Here is an 18,775-nt window from a genome sequence, read left to right as displayed (position 1 = left end):
CATTAATGCTTTCCATTTTTGAAGTGTAGGTGCTTCCTTGTTTTTCCAGTGTTGCAACACAAGCTTTTTATAAACTAATGATGAAAATAAGATTTGCCATCTGATTGGCTGTTTTATTTTGCCACAATTTTGAAAGAGACAAATCAATGGGGAAAACTTCATCTTATAATTACAAATTTCTGAGATCCAGTTTTCAATATTATCCCAAGTTTCCCTTATTTTGACACAGTACCAAAAGGCATGAATGAGGGAGTCTCTCTGAGTGTTGCATTTTAAACATTTATCAGTGGAGCTGGAGTCAAATTTGTGGATTTTGTTTCTACCATAATAAATTCTTGTCATTAACTTGTACTTGATTAGACATAGGTTTTTACTGGTAGTTATTAGGGGTGTGAATCACTAGTAGTAGCACAATACGATATTATCACGATACTTTGGTCACGGTTCAATATTATTGCGATTTTAAAAATTTTGCAATACAATGACTATTGCGATTCCATTTATTGCAAACTATACTATCTTTTCAACTGTTTAGCTGGTTTAGCGTTAGTCCTGCCCTCATGTTTGTCATATTTCTGCAGTATTTTATTTCCATGTAGCACTTCTTGCAAACCTCATGTGTCATGTCCATCTCATTCGTGCCCTGCTTGCATTCCTAATGTCCTTCCCCTGGCGCTGCCATGATTGTTGTTCTAACTTCCACCTGCTCTATGACCATCACCTCTGCCGACTTCACTGGACAAACAATTGTCCAAACAATAATTTTATTTTTCCATTATCACAGACTTCAGTTCATATTAGCAATTAATTTGAAAAAATTGATACTTGGTGGCGTGCCGATACGATATATCACCAGACAAAATATTGTAATTCTATGCTGTACTGATTTTTCTCTCCCACCCCTAGTAGTTATACTGTATGTAAGTTTTAAACAGTCCTTCAATTTTGTTTTTGCATCTACAATATTGAGATCTTTGTTCCGTTTAATATAAATATTTTGTAATAATTCTTCCTTGCTTTCTGTCTTGATGAGAATATCATATACAACACCCATTAGTTGTCTCTTATTGATTAAAGTTTCCTCTATTTCTTTTTCTGTAGGTTGTATAATTTCAAGATCGAGGTTTGTTGTTAACAAATTTCTCAACTGTAAATACTTCTAAAATTAATTCTCTTTTAATTCATATCCAATCTTTAGTTCTTGAAAAGGAAGAATAGAATTCTGGTCAACAATGTCTTTTATATTCTGTATTCCATGGTTAATGTGTAGCTTCCATTCTCACTTAAGTAGCATCAAGGGTCTTGTCTTACCCCATCCTACAGCACAGAACTTGAGGATGTAGGAGGGAATGTAGATGTTGAAGACTTTGACGAGTGCTAAGTACATGTGCAAAGCCTCCAGGCCCATCCAGGTGACTGAAGCCAGCAGGAAATAGTGCAGAAATACAGCAGTGGCGATGCACAGACCGTAGTTCTGGAATGATGAGAGCCAGGAGTCAAGGAGGAAGAGCATGCTTAACCCCAGCAGGGCGATGATCAGGTTGATGAGTATCTTAGATGGGTAATCTCGACGCAGCTTCCTGAAGTATTAGAGAGTGTCGATAATCTCCAGTGCAATGATTCACATCTTACATGTATCTTACTCAGATCCTTATTATAATAATTTATTAAAATGGGATGCACATGATAGTGTTGCTCAAAGTGACTCACTCAAAAGCAAGGTAGGTGAGAAGGGTGATGCCCAAGAAGATGGAGGATATACCACAGCCAAGATATGAAATCACCATCAGGACCTCTTCGTCAGTTTTGCTGAGATTGCCCCTGGATATATCCTGGAATTGTCGGCAAACAGAAGAAAACATTTGATTTATTATAATAATTATAGTATAAACAGGAATCATCATCTGGTGCTCATGGTAGCATAGCTGGCAGAATCAGTATACTGTAAGCTGTGATCACATGATCTAATCATAGATTCATGAAAAATTCCCACATTGTGCCTCCTACATCAACATTGTGTATCATTTCTAATTAGCCAGATTGCACACAGTATGTTTGTTGTTTGTGGGAGTTTTCTGTTCCAGAGTTTCATTTATAAAAAGCAAACCAGTGACTCACCAGCAGGACGGCGAAATGAGTGAGGTGATCACACTGACAGCTGGTTCGATTAGAAGACAGATTCTCAGTTGTACAACCTTTCTTGTCCCAGCCACCCTTTCCGGCTGACTCATGCACGCAGAGATACACAGCCAGAACAACACAAAACATTTGATCAGCGCAGCTAATCAGCGGCCACAAAGCTCTATGTTTAGGGGTGTTTACTGTCCCGACTGGTTCTTTAGGAACAAATAATCTAAATCCACCTGTAAACATATAAACTAAAATAAATGTTGACCAACTCACCATTTTTCTGGAAATCCCAGAACACACAAGCTACATCCGTCTTCAGCTGTAAAAACAAAAGAGAAGCGATAAGGTTGTCTAGTCAAACATTGTTCAAACTGACCATCTGTAGGTAAAGTCCCCTTACAGTTATGGGTGTTTGATGTTTCAGGGTCACCACCACTTTATCGCTTAGGCCGCTCACATGGCTCCCATTGACACTGGCAGATACGATATAGGAGTTCAGTTCCCAGATGCCCTCTTCTCCAATATTTATGCTGGGCTCCTAAAAGAAACAGAAAGGTGGGGCTGTAAATCAAAGTTTAGTATCTAAAGGTGGAGTGCCTAACCCAAGGTTAACTCATCCAAGTACTTTGGATATATGTCTCTGTTAAGAGGTCCAGATCATTTGGTTCAGCCCAGTAGAGCTGGTTGTTTGGCTCTTTCATTTGGCACCATTTGGGCTTTTTAAACATGGACCAAATAACGACAAAGAATGGAGGAACGGGAACTGGCACTCAAACGGGAGCTAGCAACGGTGGGTAACATTAAAGAGCTGCTTCATAGCACAGGCTTGTCCATGAACGGTTCATCATTTCTCTGTCGCTTACCACACTTATTCAGTTGATAGTAAATCACCGTTTCAATTAAAAGCATGTTTGTAACTAAACAAGGACAACAGGTCCATTTACAGCTGTAAACTTCAAACTTGGGCTGCACAGCAGTGCAGGGGTTAGCGCTGTTGCTGCACAGCAAGAAGGTCCCTGGTTCACTTCCCAGTCAGGGCCTGTCTGTGCGGAGCATGCATGTTCTCCCCATGCACGCATGGGTTCTCCCGGGGTACTCTGGCTTCCTCCCACCACCAAAAAACATGCTTGTTAGGTTAATTGGCACTCTAAATTGGCCGTAGGTGTGAGTGTGAGTGTGCCTGGTTGTCTGTCTCTATATGTCAGCCCTGCGATTAACTGGCAACCAGTCCGGGGTGTACCCCGCCTCTCACCCAATGACAGCTGGGATGGGCTCCAGCACCCCCATTCCTCCATTCCCATTCATTCCTAAAGGCTGTACCCCACTTCCTGATCACCATTTGGGATCACATGACTGTAAACAACCAATGCCAGCCCTACCCTTTTAGGGGTGAAAGCATTCTGATTGGGTCATTCATGATTTAAAAGCTTGAAATACAAAAATGTAGCTTTAGTGGTTATTGAGAGTCCAAACCTCTCTTTATGGGCACCTGCCCTACCAGCTAAGCTAAACCTGCCCGGTAACACAAGATAATTTAACCATGAATAGTGAGAGTTATCTCTGCTCGTAGCAAACAGTGTAATCAATCATACTGCTGAAAACAAACAGGCAGTAAAATAGTCTACCCCCACATCATCCTCCGAGTTAACCCACTTTTTAAAAATATCATGATAACCATTTTTTACAAGATCTTCACACCTAAGACAAGATAGTTGTAATATTTAAGCTATTACTTTAGCGTACGTTGAAGCTATCACAGCTGGCGGAACACCTTCAGGGTTGCCAGGTCCGCTGTTTTCCCATGGGATTGGGCTGCTTTCTACGCACTGCTGCAGGTAGATTTTTTTTTTGTCCGGGGTTAAGTAGACCTATTTTTGATATCTTGTGTATGTGTATGTAATATCCAAAGCAGAATAAACAACTTAAATTACGCTCAAATACAACTAACCAGCAGAAAAGCAGGAAAACAGAGAACATAGCCCTCACCAAAGATCTGCTGTACCACTCCACATAGACATACAGAAGCAGCACACCTGCACTTACACAAGCAATATGTTGTGTGGCAGAGGTTTTACTGGCTTATGTTGAATTTCAGAGTTGGGCTTGGCTTTAGGCTAGTTTTTATTGGACATTGAATTTGAATATAATTACCTAGCAGGTTAAACTAGGCTACGTCTCAATGTACGTGTAGCTGGTGTTGTGCTTTTGCATATTATTTGCATGACAGTTTTGATCTTCATTATATTAAGTTCAGACTACCTAAAAGTATAAAAAGAAGAGAAAACATAGTCACAAAAAAAAAAACATTATGCTTGGATGTACCTGAAAAAGTTCTTGTGTTCCGTAGAACTGAAACTGAATCCGGGTTCTCTGTGTCCCTCCAGGAGGGAAGTGTTGGTGGAGGGAAGGGGGCAAAGAGATAGCTGCATCTGTGTCAGTGGGTGGTTTACCCTCAAAGCTCTGGTTGACAGAAACCTGAAAAATAAATGAATTAATAAATAAATAGATGAATAAAACAGTATTCTCCCTTTGGTAAATGTAGCTTTTGACATGGTCTTTCTAGTAAAAGCTTAATGTGCCTTGACTGCAAACATTTTCAGCCTCAAGGAAGCTGGAGGAACTGACCTTGGCGCTTACTCATTTTTTGAGCTGCAAAAAAATGGCAGTAGTGTTCTGTCTTTTTAAAGCATTTTATAGCATTTATAGCATCTCACCTCTGGGTTCAGCAGTGGAGAGAAGAACGACACTCCAAAGGTGAGGCCAGAAAAGTTACCTGGCTTCACATTGACCATGGACAGGGCCAAAGAAGGGGCTGTTACACTTAGAGATTCCTCTTGGAAATCCATGTTGTTGCCCATTCTCTCAGTCAGATTAAGGACACTATTTCCCAAACAAAAGTCACATTGATTAACATCAGGGTAAGATTCAAACAGAGCCACTTTAGAAAGGATTTCGCATTCTGTTCCACAAGGCATTCCCGTATTTTCTCTCTTTACACTTACGTGCCAGCCACTGTAGAGATGTTAGTTTTTGAAAGCAGGATATCAGAAACAATGTTGACAATATCGGCACCAACGGCAGGTTTGACAACACCGACATCGACCACTTCACCGAGCTTCTCCACGATAGTGTCCAGATCAGAGGGGGAGAGCTCGGTACTGTTTCCTAATTGGTTGTCTACAAGATCCTGAATAATGTCCACCACCTCCCCCGCGTTATCTGGAAATCAAAACAATTATCACTATTTCAAGTTGCATTTTATCAGTTTTACTAACACCCGCCTTTCCAAAAATGTTGGAGCGCTGTGTTAAATGTAAATTAAAACAGTATGCATGACTGGAAAATCTCATATATTCATATTTAATGAAAATAAAACATAAACCAGATGTGGAAACAGAGAGATTTTACCATTTCATGGAATATATTAGCTCATTTCCAATTTGATGGCAGTAACACATCTCAAAAAAGTAGGGACAGGACCACATAAATTGTGTAGCATCCCCTCTTCTTTTAACAAAACGGCAAATATATTGGAAGTGAGGAGACAAGCTGCTGTAGTTTTAGGAGAGGAATGATGTCCCATTCTTCTTCTGATGTAGGGTTCAAGCTGCTTATCAGTCTTTTGTTGCCAGACAATCTGTTTTCTGGACTGCTGGCAGGCCTGTTCAGCACATGGACTCGTCTAATGCGAAGCCATGCTGTTGTGATAGATGTGGTATATTCTGTAGAACTGTCCTGCTGAATTATGCAAGGCCTTCCCCAAAAGAGACGTTGTCTGGATAGGAGCATATGTTGTGCTAAAACCTCCAAATACTTTTCAGCATTAATAGAGCCTTTCCAGGTGTGTAAGCTGCCCATTCCATAGGCCCTCATGTAACTTCATAGCATCAGAGATGCTTTCTTTAGAGCTATGCACTGATAACAAGCTGGATGGTCCCTCTCCTCTTGAGTCCACAGGACATGGCATCCATGGTTTCCAAAGAGAATTTCAAATTTTGATTCATCTGACCACAAAACAGTTTTCCATTTTGCCTCAGTCCATTTTGAAAAGCAGTTTTTTTTTGCAGGTTAGTGAACCTCTGCTCACCTTTACTTCTGAGAGACTCTGCCTCTCTAAAATGCATCTTTTACACCCAGCTCTGTTGCCTAACTGGTTGCAAATGTTCTTCCACCTGTTTTTCAAGAGCACACCTTACTTTTCCAGCCTTTTGTTATCCTGTTCTTACATTTTAAGATGTGGTGCTGCTGTCAAATTCAAAATGAGCAAATATTTTTATGAAACGGTAAAATGTCTCAGTTTCAATGTCAGACATACACAACAGCCCAACTTTTTTGGAATTTGGATAGTAGATTAAAGGGAAGAAAATAACCAAGAGAGAGTATTTTTTATTTTATTTAATTTAGCTTAGAAAGGCTTTTTTGGAGATATTATTCTGTTTTCTAAGCAGTATAACAAGCAATAAAAATGAAACAGACCAGTCAATAGTGGGACTAATCCTCTTACCAGTGGTCACATTGACATTTTCCAGGTCTGATATGGTCACAATTGGCTCACAAGCTGTCATATCAGGTGCAGCCCAGATGCTCTTGTCAGTTTTACTGTCTAGCATACTGTAGAAAGAAGGAAACCAGAGTGAATAGAAAGAACAGTAGCTAAAGAACATAAATACCCAGCTGTGCTGTCAGATTTTTTTTTTTCCTTTTGATGGAAATCTGTCCATGTAAAGCGACAAAGATCATTTCAGAGCAATGAATCATTTAAGTGTTTTCTTTTGGCTTCAGTGGGTTGTCTTTGAAGGACAGCAGCAGTCTGAGCCACATCCAAAGAGCCAAAAGGATAATGGATCAACTTGGCTACTTTCACCAAGGAGAACACACATCTACTTAAACTTCTTCACAACAAACCAGGTATGAATCATTAGTTCAAGCAGGCCGTCAGATCTGACTGCCAGCTGGTTCACTCTAAGCAAGCTATTGGCTAATTGCACTCATGCAGCCATATCAAACTGCCCTAACCTGGCTATACTCTGCTGCTCCCTCTGCAAACTGATTTTTTCAAACCCTCCCCCACCCAAGCTCCTCCTTTATGCTATATCTGACTTGATCATTCTGTTGTCACAGATGCCTGCTCTGCCCTGGGTTTATTGCTGCTTCTCCCCCTGCCTCAGGCTTTCCTTGTAGGCACAGGAAGAGCAGAGTGTGCTGTTTCTTCTTGGGGCTTTCCACAAAGGGCAGGTGTATCCCAGAACAGCCACAGTGCCAAATATTAATAAAAGCAACAAGAGCAAATTAGTAACTGCTGATGTAGAGATTTTTAGCATCTTTACACGGTCTGATTTTACTGATTACTTTTAAAGCTTTACATGGCCTTGCTCCCAGCCAAAGCAAAACAAGCTGGCACATACACTGAGATTTGCAGGTAGGGGACTTCTGCCTGTACCATGTACGACTGAAAACAAAAAGGGACAGCGTTCACCAGGGCCCCAAAACTGTGGAACAGTTTTTTGTGTTGTCCATGGTAATATTTAAAGCCCATATACTTTCCAAAGTCAGACATTAGCTTTCTAATGTGGGAACTGGAACTAACAAGGAACATGTGACCTCAGGGTCCAGCTTGGTCTTTATTAAATGCATTTATTGCCAGTTTCCAATAGTGTGTTAAGTACATAAAACCACCTGTCCCCTGCTGATGATTGTGTTTAGACTTAATAACCATAAATACAGAGTGCCATTAACCATAGACCTGTCTGCCCATTTGTTGAAATTTAATATAGCAGAGATAACATGAGAAAGACTGAAGCCCCTTATTGCACTAAAAATTATTTTTTGACTGTGCTGAAGACAGACATGTATCCATCAGCCTGACACTGTATATGTCAGAGCTTGTGTACTGAGTGAGAAAAAAAGTGGCTGAAAATACATTATTACTGAGGGAATTCTCCTGGACGGCATGCCTGTCTCCATGGAAACAGATTGTTGGAACAACGATTTAAAAAGGTGTGCACCCGTTAATATAGTAAACATTAAAAAAATGCTATCTCCTTTTATTTATACACCAAGATGTTTGCTTAGATGACTCAGGCTGGTGAGAGTGGACTTTTTAAAAAAATTAAACTTATACTTTATTCTTAAATGAGAAGCATCAATGTCAAGAAAAACATGCATCCTCTTGACTGATAACCTTTGATAAATGGTTTAAGCATTTGCTGGCGTGTTGTGCCATTTTTTCATACAAATTGTAGCTAGTGTAACAGATGGTATAAGGAGATCAGGCACCTAAATGATGGTAGGAGCAGAGCTGCTGATTCTGCAGATCAGAACAAGGGTTGAAAGATGGATGGATGGAAGTCATTTAAAGGGAGGGATGGATAGACGGATTCCAGTAAAAGCGATGGACGGACAGAAAGATGGATGGATGGATGGAAAAATATGTATATTCAGAGGAATTATGGATGGAAGGATGATGGATGAACATGATGGATGACTGATCAGCTGGTAAAGAGAAACCTAACTCAACCCACTGTAAGGTAATATAATAGTATAAAATAAATAAACTCACCTGCATATTATTTTATCTCAGAGTAATTCACAGTTGCATATTTTCCATGTTGTTTCTAGTTCTGGAAATAAACCCCTATGCTCATCTTGTTGGTGTTTAAGACACTGATATCAAAGAAGTCCAAAAGTAAGGTCTTACCAGAACCTGGTGGCTCTCTCCGAGTCTGGTTTCTCACAGATAATTTCTGTGCTTCTTTGTGGACATGTTGCAGACCAATAATACTCCCCATATATCGTATCTGTGACATCATCTGGACAGTCCCCTGGCACTTAGAGGAAAAAATATGTTGTTAAGTCTTAATCCATAACAAACTTTTAAAGGTGTTCAGAAAGTCAGCTTACTTATGTGCTTGATCACCACACGTGTAGTTTGTAAAGTGAAGGATTCATTTTCATATATTGAAGTCAGTGCAGCATTGATAACACTCATAGTGTCATTCACATTGCCCGTGTCATATTCCTGAACTTGAAAGGTGCAGTTATACCTGCAGAGAAATCATACAATTAATTGTATCATCATTAGCTTTAACCTTGTGGCTTTGAGACAGTGATTTTAATTGTTTTCTTATTTTTTCAGTCACCCACTGTGTTTGTTGGTCGTGGAAAATCTAAGAAGAAAGAAACCACAGAGATGAACTGTTATGGCTTTGAGATATCTGATTTATTTCTTGTATTTTATTGCATTCCCTTGCCATTAAGATACACTCACCATCAGACCATTGTGTGGCTCCATGTACCTGTAAAGTAAAATTTAGAAAAACAGGCCAAACATAGCTTTATATGACAAGTATTATGATAAACTGAATGCCAACTATACTTTATTTAATGAATTTAGTCCTCACCTGCCATTATCCTCTTCTATGATGAGATTCAGAACAGTCATGGCGTTTTTCACCTCCAGCTGCTCTTTGATCTTTTGACCCATGAGAATAATTCAGTATACACAAAGGATAAATGTTCAAGAATTTGTGAGTGGGAGGCTCTTACCCATCTCTCAATATCCTCTTCTGGATTTGTAGGACTGCCTGTCATGTTCAAGGTCAGATTGATTCTGAAGAACACATCTTGCAGAACTGCAGAAACAAGAAGGCAGACAATTCAGCTTTAAACTGTTGGAACCATTCAATAAGGCAAACTGAAATGCAGACTAAGTTTAGTTCACAGCTAGTGTAAGGTTTTGTTTATCCAACAAAATCAGTAGTCTCTTGATCCCAGAGTTTGAACTTCAGCTAAATAGGGTACAAATTTGATGTATGTCTGCTACTCACCTTGCTATAATTTCTATCATAAATGGCCTTTTATGGGTACATCACATTCGCACAGGACAATACCCAAGTCTAGTATTGTTATGTTTTAATTTCCATCTGTCCACCTGGGTTCTTGTTGGGGGGAACAATAATCAAGGAACAATTTAAGGGATTTTCTCTTAACTCTGCATAAATGTCCACTCTGACTAAAGGCTGAATTTGTTAGACTTTGGAGGTCAACATCCGGGGTCATTAAGCTCATGTTTACCCCTTTGCTTATGACCATGATAACTTAAGAACCCTTAAGAGATTTTCCTCTCACTATGCATAAATGTCCACTCTAACTAAAGCATGAATTGGTTAGATATAATCACTATTATCTCTATGATCTCTATGATCTCTATTAGAGGTCAAATGTCATTAGGCTTCATGTCAGTCCTTAATCATATCTAAAGGACACTTTAGAGCTGTGGTTCTCAACCGGTCTAACGTCAAGACCTGCTTATATCTCCTTAGCAACAAATCACGACCCAAATTTCTTACTTTTTGCAATCCTAACCAAATGTCTTCAATAAAAATGTGGCAGTTTTACTTGAACTGGAACAAAAGATATAACGGAAAAAGGGGATGGAGATGTATCCTTCAAAATAAGAGCCCATCATAGATTTTTTTTCCACGTTTTTCTTTCAGGCACACATCCTTCACCTACTAAAAATTGCTGCTTTAGAAGAGTTTATTTAAACTTTGAACAAGGATATTTTGATTAGATTTAAGGGGTCAAAAACCAATTTCTTTATGCCTCATGTTCGTCCCATGTTTGGCAAAGGCATATCTCAAGGACAGTCAAGGTTGTCTTTAGCCTTTGAATAAATGTCCACTATGACTCAAGGCTGAATTGAACTCAACAGCCAGGGTTATTAAGCTCATATGCGTTCTATGCATGTCAATGCCACATCCAAGGAAGGGTCTTTTCATACTTTGTACTAATGTACACTCTGACTAAAGCCTTTAGAAAGCTATTTTTGCTGTTGTCATGATGATTAAAGGGGCTGTCTGACATTATACAAGGAAAAATATACCCCCAAGTTGAGGATTCTGCTCATGGTTCTGCTCTCACTTTGGAAGTTGTCTGGGGTTGTATGACCAAAATATCTAAACTATCAGAAATCCATCCAACCCATCAGGAGCAGCTGGCCAGAACACAGTCAGGTTATGGTCAGCCATCATATCCCGCTGTACACACCATGACAAACGATGAACGACAGACCGAAAGTCGGTGCAATTTACAAGTGAGTTGTGAAACTCAAAATTCATGGCTGAACTGGATGAAAGTGTTTACGCCTGGTTTAACAGATGGATTGATCAGGTTTTGGAGGTCAAAGGTCAGTGTCATTAAGCCTTTAGTTTTTCAATGCCATATGGAAAGAGTTTTCAGGGTTTTGATTTTAGCCTTTACACACATATCTACTCTGACTCACTGATTAACTGATCAGATTGTGGAGATCTATGGTCAGTGTCATTCAGCCTCATGTTTACCCCTTTGCCATAACTTAAGCAACCCTAAATGGACTTTCTTCAGGAGTTGCATTAATGTTTATTCGGACTCAAGGATGAATTGATTCAATTTTGGAGGTCTAAGGTCAACATCGTTACACCTCAAGTTCATCCCTTGCTTGCTAATGTCATATTTTTAGGACACTTGAAGCAAGCAGACACTGTGGGATTTCGAGCTGACTCTTTGGCAAAATTCATGCCTGAATCAGATAAAATTCACACAGTGTACATTTGACTTTAGAGATTTTTCTTCGGAAATGTCCACTTTGACCAAAGGATGGACAGAAAAAATTCTGGAGGTAAAGCTCAAAGTCATTTGGTCTCATTTTAGTAACTTGCTGAAGATTTCTACATCTCACACAACCACAGAAACCCCCCAGCCCTTCTTCTTACACATTTGTAATTTCATTGTCATGTGTTTGTATTCTCGATGGTACATGTAGTTGTGTTTTTTTATAGTTTCAAGGCTGTTCCAGTAAGCATGTTTTTTCTCTGGTTGGACAATAAAGATCCAAACTATTGTGAAGACACAACAGTAAAGAATAAAGAGGAAGATAGGCAGCAGTGTTAATAAAAAAAACTATGACCAAAATTAACCTCTTTTCTCCATGAGGAAGATGAGAATAGGACTCTCTTGGAACAGATGTTGGATGATAATAACTCTAGTGAAAAGATGTTTTCTTCAACGAGGCTAAAATGTTAGTGCTGAATTGTTGGATGTTCGAATTCTATTATATTTCTCCTCTATGCATATAAAACATATTAGTAATTTAATCACTATATTTGACTATTCCAAGAGTGAAAATGACTAAAATGTGACTATGTGGCATCTTAATCTAGAGACTAAGACTACATTTAAGCCGCCAAAATGAACACTGATAGGCAGTAATAATCTGCCTATATTTGTGTAACTGTTTTAGGAGGAACTGACAGGTGGTTTCGTTGAGGTCTAGAGGCCCTCCAGTCGTCGACATGTTGCTGGGTCGAGTTGGCAGGATTTGAGTTTGACCTGTTTGTAAAAAAAAGAGACACAACACAAAACACAAAAACATGACAAAACAAAAGACAAATTTTACAAACACAAAAACAAAACATGAAGACTTTCTGTAGACTTTTGGATTTTAATAACAAAATCAACCATTATGATCTAGTGGTTCTTAATTAGTGGCTCAGGACTCAGAAGTGGGTCATTGCACCATGTGAGTGGGTCATGAAGGTTTGCCTGAAAAAGAATGTGGCAAGAAGTCCACAATGTAGAATGGGCCTTAGCTGAACTACATCATTATATTTAATTTGACTGATAAGTACACTTTGGTTGTTTTTTGAGATCGAAACTGAAAGGGGTCTGGCTGCAGACCACATACCTCTGATGCCCCCTCTCACAGACCGTTCATGCACGCCACCTCTGTCAGAATGGACCTGATTAAACCTGATTACAAAATCTTTAATAAAGCTGAAAAAACAGTCTGCTTACAGGAAAAAAGATATGAAAACATTATAACCCAGCAAACATAGCTCATGTAGCACAGTATGCTGCGTAAGCTACATATATAACATAGCTCACTACTTAGCTACATGGCTATGTTATCTAGATGGCTAACTTAGCTAAAGCTAAGCTCACAAAGTAGCTACATGACTATGTTATCTAGCTATGATAGCTTTAGCTAGCTACATTGTTTTATGTGGTAGCATTAATTGCATAGCTAGTTTAGCTTTAGATAAAGCTAACATAGCTAAGGCGATCCATCGTTTAAGTGACTACTTCTAAAACTGGTCTATACATAATTCAATCCCAGATTAGACCGCTGATCTTTTACTCTGCTGCTTAGTCCGTAATGTTTGCAGTTATTTCATACATGTAACAGCCAGACTTTCCTTTGGATAGCATTGTTAAAAAAAAAAATCTAATGTTGAACTAACAAATTACATCCCTTTCGTTCTGACAGACGGCGTCTCACATGAACAGTCTGCCAAAGGGGCGTCTGAGACTTTCTTGAAACCTTTCACCTCTTTTCAACAGACGACAAAAAAGGTTTTCAAATTTGAACATCTTAGTTTCTTAGTTTTGCAAAAAAACAAAAACTTGTACTGTAGCATGGGAAATGGAATCAAGTACAAAGTATGCATGCTTGGTAGTTTATGGTTTCCATAACGGCACACTTGTCCTGTCTCTTTGTTTGCTCATATTGTTCCAAACAAACACTCAAATCTCATTTTTTTATGTTGAATGAATTTGAATTGTTGAAATTTTTCTCAAACATTTAATGTGATTGCTCATTCAGGAGTTGGTAGTCAGTCCTGAGGCTAGACCAGATAAGAACCACTGATCTAAATGATTTTCATTCTTTCTTTTATACACACCTGTAGGTTTTACAGTACTGGCAGTCAGAGTAGGATTTGCCTCTGGAGGGAATGACTCTAGAATGAATGAAATGAATTAATACATTGACATGAAAACAGAACATTAAAGACAATTTTCTTTTTTTAGGAACACAGAGATGACTTCTCTATCTGTAATGTGTTTCTATAGGTGCAAAAATCCTTCAGACAGAGTTAGCGTTATCAAAGCTCCCTTCAGCTAAGCAACTAAACAATCACAGATTAAGTTCAAAATAACTGAATTACTCTAATGGTTTTCCTCCTATTCTTGCCTCAGATGTAGATTTCCATCACAGCCAAACTTGCTTTATGTCTGTAAACAAGGACTGAACACATGATGTCATATCATGTATGTAAATACATGTTACATCAACATACATCCTTTTTCAAGACTATGGTTGTCATTGTTGTTAATTTTTAAGTGAAGCAGAAGTGATTACAACAGTGATTCCATTTAGAAGAGGAAGAAGAAGAAGAAACTGCATGGTAATCTCATTTTTAAACACTGTTATTGAACAGTGTTAATATTGGCAGATATTTTAAATTCAGTCTAAGTCTTTAGATTAAAATTTGAATTAGTTTTAGCCACATTCTAGTAATTTTTAACCTTTATAGTTTTAGTCTAGTCAGCAAAAACTCAAAAAAATTTTTGTCCAGTCCAAGTCAATTCAAAGTCCTTACATCAGTCTTTACTTTTAGTCACAACATTTCTTCTCTTTAAGCTATTCTAATCAGTTGAACTTTAATATTAATATAAATGTAAAGCACTTGTATTAATGCACTATCACTACTCTAACTGATTGAAAACATACTGATGAAAACACTGACCTTACATGCCAGTGGAGAAATGTTAATTTTGAGTTCTAGCTAGTTTGACAGTGATCCCAAATCGTATAGCCTACTTCCGTACTATTACTCAATATTTTGATAGTACAAGTGTGTAAAGTGCGTTAACACTGAGATATATATTCAAATGCAGTGAACTACTTACTCTCACAAAACTGTTTCACTGAGTGTGAAACGATGGACAATGCACGCTCACTATTGCTGTTAGCATGCTAGCACGCTAGCTAACATTGGCATTCGCTAGCTAATGTTTCATTAGCAACAACAGCACATTTCTAACAAGACAAAGGCATTTAAGGGATTTTTAAGCCAACAATGTAAACATAAATTCAAGTTACATGAATTCAGTTGTGAGTGATTTAAAAAAAAAAAAAAATCATAATTCCATAAATCTGCTGTTTGAAAGAAGAAAACAGGCTGTTAAACCGTTGTCACCTCCTGTTTTTAGCAAAGAGCAGTGTGTGATTTGAGACAATGCTAACCTGCTGTGATTAAGTACTGCATTTTAGTTTACTGTATTACAGTATACTAATAGAAGTTGGCTATGGGATTTGAGTCAACACTAGCTGTGATTGAGGACTCTGTGCTGCATTTTAGCGTACTATATTACGGTATACTAATAGAAATTTTGAGACACATTACAGTCTTCCACAGGAACCAAAAGAAATTAGAATTAATGCACATGTACAAGCAGGATCCCACTGACATGCACAAATGGAGAGGTGTCAGTGCAGGTCTGCATATGAAAGAGCACCTCTAAAGAACCACACTCTTTCTCTAGAACCTCCCAGTTCCTAAACAAAGTCGCTAAACACTGAGACTGATTGTCCTGATTCCTTGTCTGTCATCAGGTGGATACATTTTGCAAAACTGTTTATGGTCAGAGAATGATGGGACTAATCAGTGTCATTCGAGGAGAAAGAGGTTGTAACTGAGGGCGGGAGAGCAAGCTGGTAAACCACTGGTGAAGAGCGTGGTTGCAGCTATCGCAGCAGTTTAATCCGTGCTAGACATCGATTCTTTATTTAAAGAAGAACAAAGAAATGCACTGAAAGCTTGTAATCAATGTTGCAGAGTGTCTTCCAGTCACCCTCCAAACACTGTCTATGGATGAATGTCCCATACTATGGATATGTTAAATAGTCTGTCTGGTGTGTCAGGAGACTGCAGAGCGACTACATAAAGTCACATATATTATGTGACTGTGGTGTACGACAGGCCTGACTTACCTACGGGTAGAACGCTGATGCTAGAAGGGTCAGCTGTCAGGTTGAAGAAGTTGTAAGAGAAACTCGCAGTCAGCAGAGCAGCGATGCTTTCCTGAACCACGTCCACGTTAGCAGCAGGATTCACATTCACATAAATTTTACTGCTGAAACTTAAAATTAATCCCAATGACATGGATTAAACCTGTCAGTGTGAAAAATATGCAACTTCATCTTGTACCATTGCAATTAAACTGAGTGACTTACCACTTATCACAGGAAGAGAATGCCCATGATTCCTGAAAATACAAAATGTTAACACATTTATTTAAGATTTGGAAAATTTGCTGAGCCAATCTTTCCAGACATAAATCAAAGCTGCTTTGCCTCTTAAGTGAGCCCAAAGCTACGTCACTATGTCAACAGAACACTGTCTCAAGCTTTTCATCTGTTCTCTAATCAGCTGTTCGTTGAGGATATTGCTTCTATCCATGGAAAATCAAACTGAAGACTAATAGCAGTGTACCTGAGGTTGTTGAGCATGTAGAGCAGCAGAATCATTAACCCCACAGTGGCTACGGCTGTATGAGAAAACAGATAACAGAAATTACAATCAGGAATGTAGACATGGAATGAGATGTTGATAATAGTCTAGACTAATAATGCACCAGTCGCATCTGAACTAGAGACAAAGACGGGCACTAGTGAGATAATAACAAAGGTGGGAAATAAGTCAGGCCCCTCCCTTTAATATGCACTTGCATCATGACTATACTGTGATGTTTGATCTGGATTTACAACAATACAGTTCATAAGGGCATCAACATGCAGAAGGATTAATAATTTCACATGCAAATTTAATGCACTTCTTAGATATAATTCACATCTCTGGATGAAATATAAACAAATCTTGGTCCATTATAATAACAATTCCGCCTCAGCAAAAACAGTTATATTGGTGTGATTATAGATTTTAAATCAGCCATAACATAAGTTCTTTGAATGAAACCGAAGAAAAATGTAAGTGTCACAGCTATACTGTATGGACTAAAGTATTTGGCCACACCTGTTAATTGCCGAATTCAGGTGTTTCAATCGACCTGTTGCCACAGATGTAAAACCTCAAGCACCTAGCCATGAAGTCTCCGTAAGCAAACATTTGTAATAGTAAATGGGTCATCATTGACTTTAATAAGTGTGATACCGTGATGATGCCATCTTTGCAATAAAACTGGGAAATTTCATCCCTGTCAACTCTAAGTGGTACTAATATAAAGTGGAAGAGTTTAGAAACAACAGCAACTCAGCCATGATGCAGAGGACCACCGTGATGTGTAAAAGTCACCAAGAGTTCTGACCTCATAGTAACACTGACAACCATGACAACAACAAAACAGAAACTTCCAGTAGCAGCTCATGCATCCTTAAGTATCAGGCCTTTTCAGTAAGACAATCTGACCACAGCTCTCAGACTTGCAGGCTATACTGTTGGATGCAGGATGGAAATACACGTTAAGTTTCAAAATGAAATTGAGTAAGTAGAGTTAGGGTTAAGACATAAAAAGTTAAAGTCAAAAATCTGCCCTGCAAAACCTGATTACAAAAGCTTTGATAAAGCTAACTCTGTCTAAAGGAAAAAAGCTTGTCTTCCATGAAAACAATCTAACCCAGATAATGTGGCAAAGGCTAAAGTTAACACAACTACATTAGCTACATAAGCTTCATAGGTAACATTGCTACATAACTTAAGTAGCTAAAGCTAATGAAGCTTGGTTAGCTTATGCTATGTTTGCTAAAATATGCCTGTTTTAGCTTCAGTAGCTTTAGCTAAAGCTAACATTTGTTTACATAGTAATTTTAACTACATAGCTAGCATAGCCATTGTAGTTACAAAGCTTAAGGAAGCTACTGTTCACGTAATTACTTCTAAACTGGTCTATACACAATTTAACCCCAGATTAGCCTTCTGACCTTTTTCTTTGTTTCATTTCAATTCCAATTTCTTTTTTGTTCACTGTGTAGAACAGTTTTTAGTTTTTGTGTTTTTAACTGCTTACATTTTCTTCTTTTTTTCTTGTATATTACAATTATCTGTGCACTGTGTGCATGTTGAGTGTACCTATTGTTCTCTGTTTGCTATGCGGATCCTTTGCTGCTGTTAACACTGCAAATTTCCCCACTGTGGGATGAATAAAGGTTTATCTTATCTTATTTCTGTAATGCTGTTTAGGCTGTATGTTTGCTATGTGGTTATTTCATGAATGAAACTGCCAGACTTAGTTTAAAAAAAAAAACAAAAAACTGACTCACATGTAATGATTTGCAGTGATGACCATTATTATAAGCTTGAAGCTTACAAGGGACAACAAACCTGTTAGCAATCAGTGTAGCTAACTTTGGAAGCTAACCGTATCAGTGTAACGTTATTCATACTGTGACTTTCTCTTTACCTCCGAATCACCCTCTTTTGACCCTCTGTATTTTTTAAGGTGATGTTGATACCATGGGAAACAAAATTTTATATAAAGGTTTTTAATTCTATGGCATTTACAGTGTTTAAAATTGTCATGGCACCCTGTTTGCTTTTGCTATATGTCAGAATATGTCTTTAACCATGTTTCAACAACAGAGAGCAAATAATAATTTCAATATTTATGAAAAACACTAAATTAAACTTTAAAACTGAACAGGGTTTATGCACGCAGATGTGCCAATTTTTTAGTTTTATCTACCAATATATGTTTTGTTACAAATTTGTTGCTTGTATGATTAAAATATTATGGTCTTTTATTTTTAAAAAAAGTTAAAAATCACTATATTGAACTAAAAAAGTAGTATGAAAATGTCTGACAATCA

At 38.2% G+C, this 18,775-nt stretch overlaps 1 protein-coding gene across 1 annotated transcript in view; it reads right to left on the bottom strand.

The window, feature by feature from the left end:
• adgrg4a (adhesion G protein-coupled receptor G4a) overlaps positions 1–18,775 on the bottom strand; it is a 29,033-nt gene that overhangs the window by 5,240 nt on the left and 5,018 nt on the right. Inside the window, exons 6-25 of the mRNA XM_041797873.1 lie at positions 16,446–16,500; positions 16,187–16,218; positions 15,944–16,092; positions 13,851–13,907; positions 12,421–12,498; positions 9,676–9,761; positions 9,531–9,601; positions 9,398–9,425; positions 9,274–9,296; positions 9,031–9,173; positions 8,828–8,957; positions 6,635–6,741; positions 5,133–5,349; positions 4,845–5,010; positions 4,453–4,605; positions 2,531–2,668; positions 2,404–2,449; positions 2,119–2,222; positions 1,711–1,832; positions 1,312–1,580 (exon numbers count right to left, since the gene is read on the bottom strand). Of these exons, the coding sequence (XP_041653807.1) occupies positions 1,312–1,580; positions 1,711–1,832; positions 2,119–2,222; positions 2,404–2,449; positions 2,531–2,668; positions 4,453–4,605; positions 4,845–5,010; positions 5,133–5,349; positions 6,635–6,741; positions 8,828–8,957; positions 9,031–9,173; positions 9,274–9,296; positions 9,398–9,425; positions 9,531–9,601; positions 9,676–9,761; positions 12,421–12,498; positions 13,851–13,907; positions 15,944–16,092; positions 16,187–16,218; positions 16,446–16,500 (2,174 nt within the window). The remainder of the gene's footprint in view (positions 1–1,311; positions 1,581–1,710; positions 1,833–2,118; positions 2,223–2,403; positions 2,450–2,530; positions 2,669–4,452; positions 4,606–4,844; positions 5,011–5,132; positions 5,350–6,634; positions 6,742–8,827; positions 8,958–9,030; positions 9,174–9,273; positions 9,297–9,397; positions 9,426–9,530; positions 9,602–9,675; positions 9,762–12,420; positions 12,499–13,850; positions 13,908–15,943; positions 16,093–16,186; positions 16,219–16,445; positions 16,501–18,775) is intronic.

This window comes from Cheilinus undulatus, linkage group 10, assembly GCF_018320785.1.
Source record: "Cheilinus undulatus linkage group 10, ASM1832078v1, whole genome shotgun sequence".
Classification (NCBI taxonomy): domain Eukaryota; kingdom Metazoa; phylum Chordata; class Actinopteri; order Labriformes; family Labridae; genus Cheilinus; species Cheilinus undulatus.
This window is presented reverse-complemented; position numbering and strand designations above follow the sequence as displayed.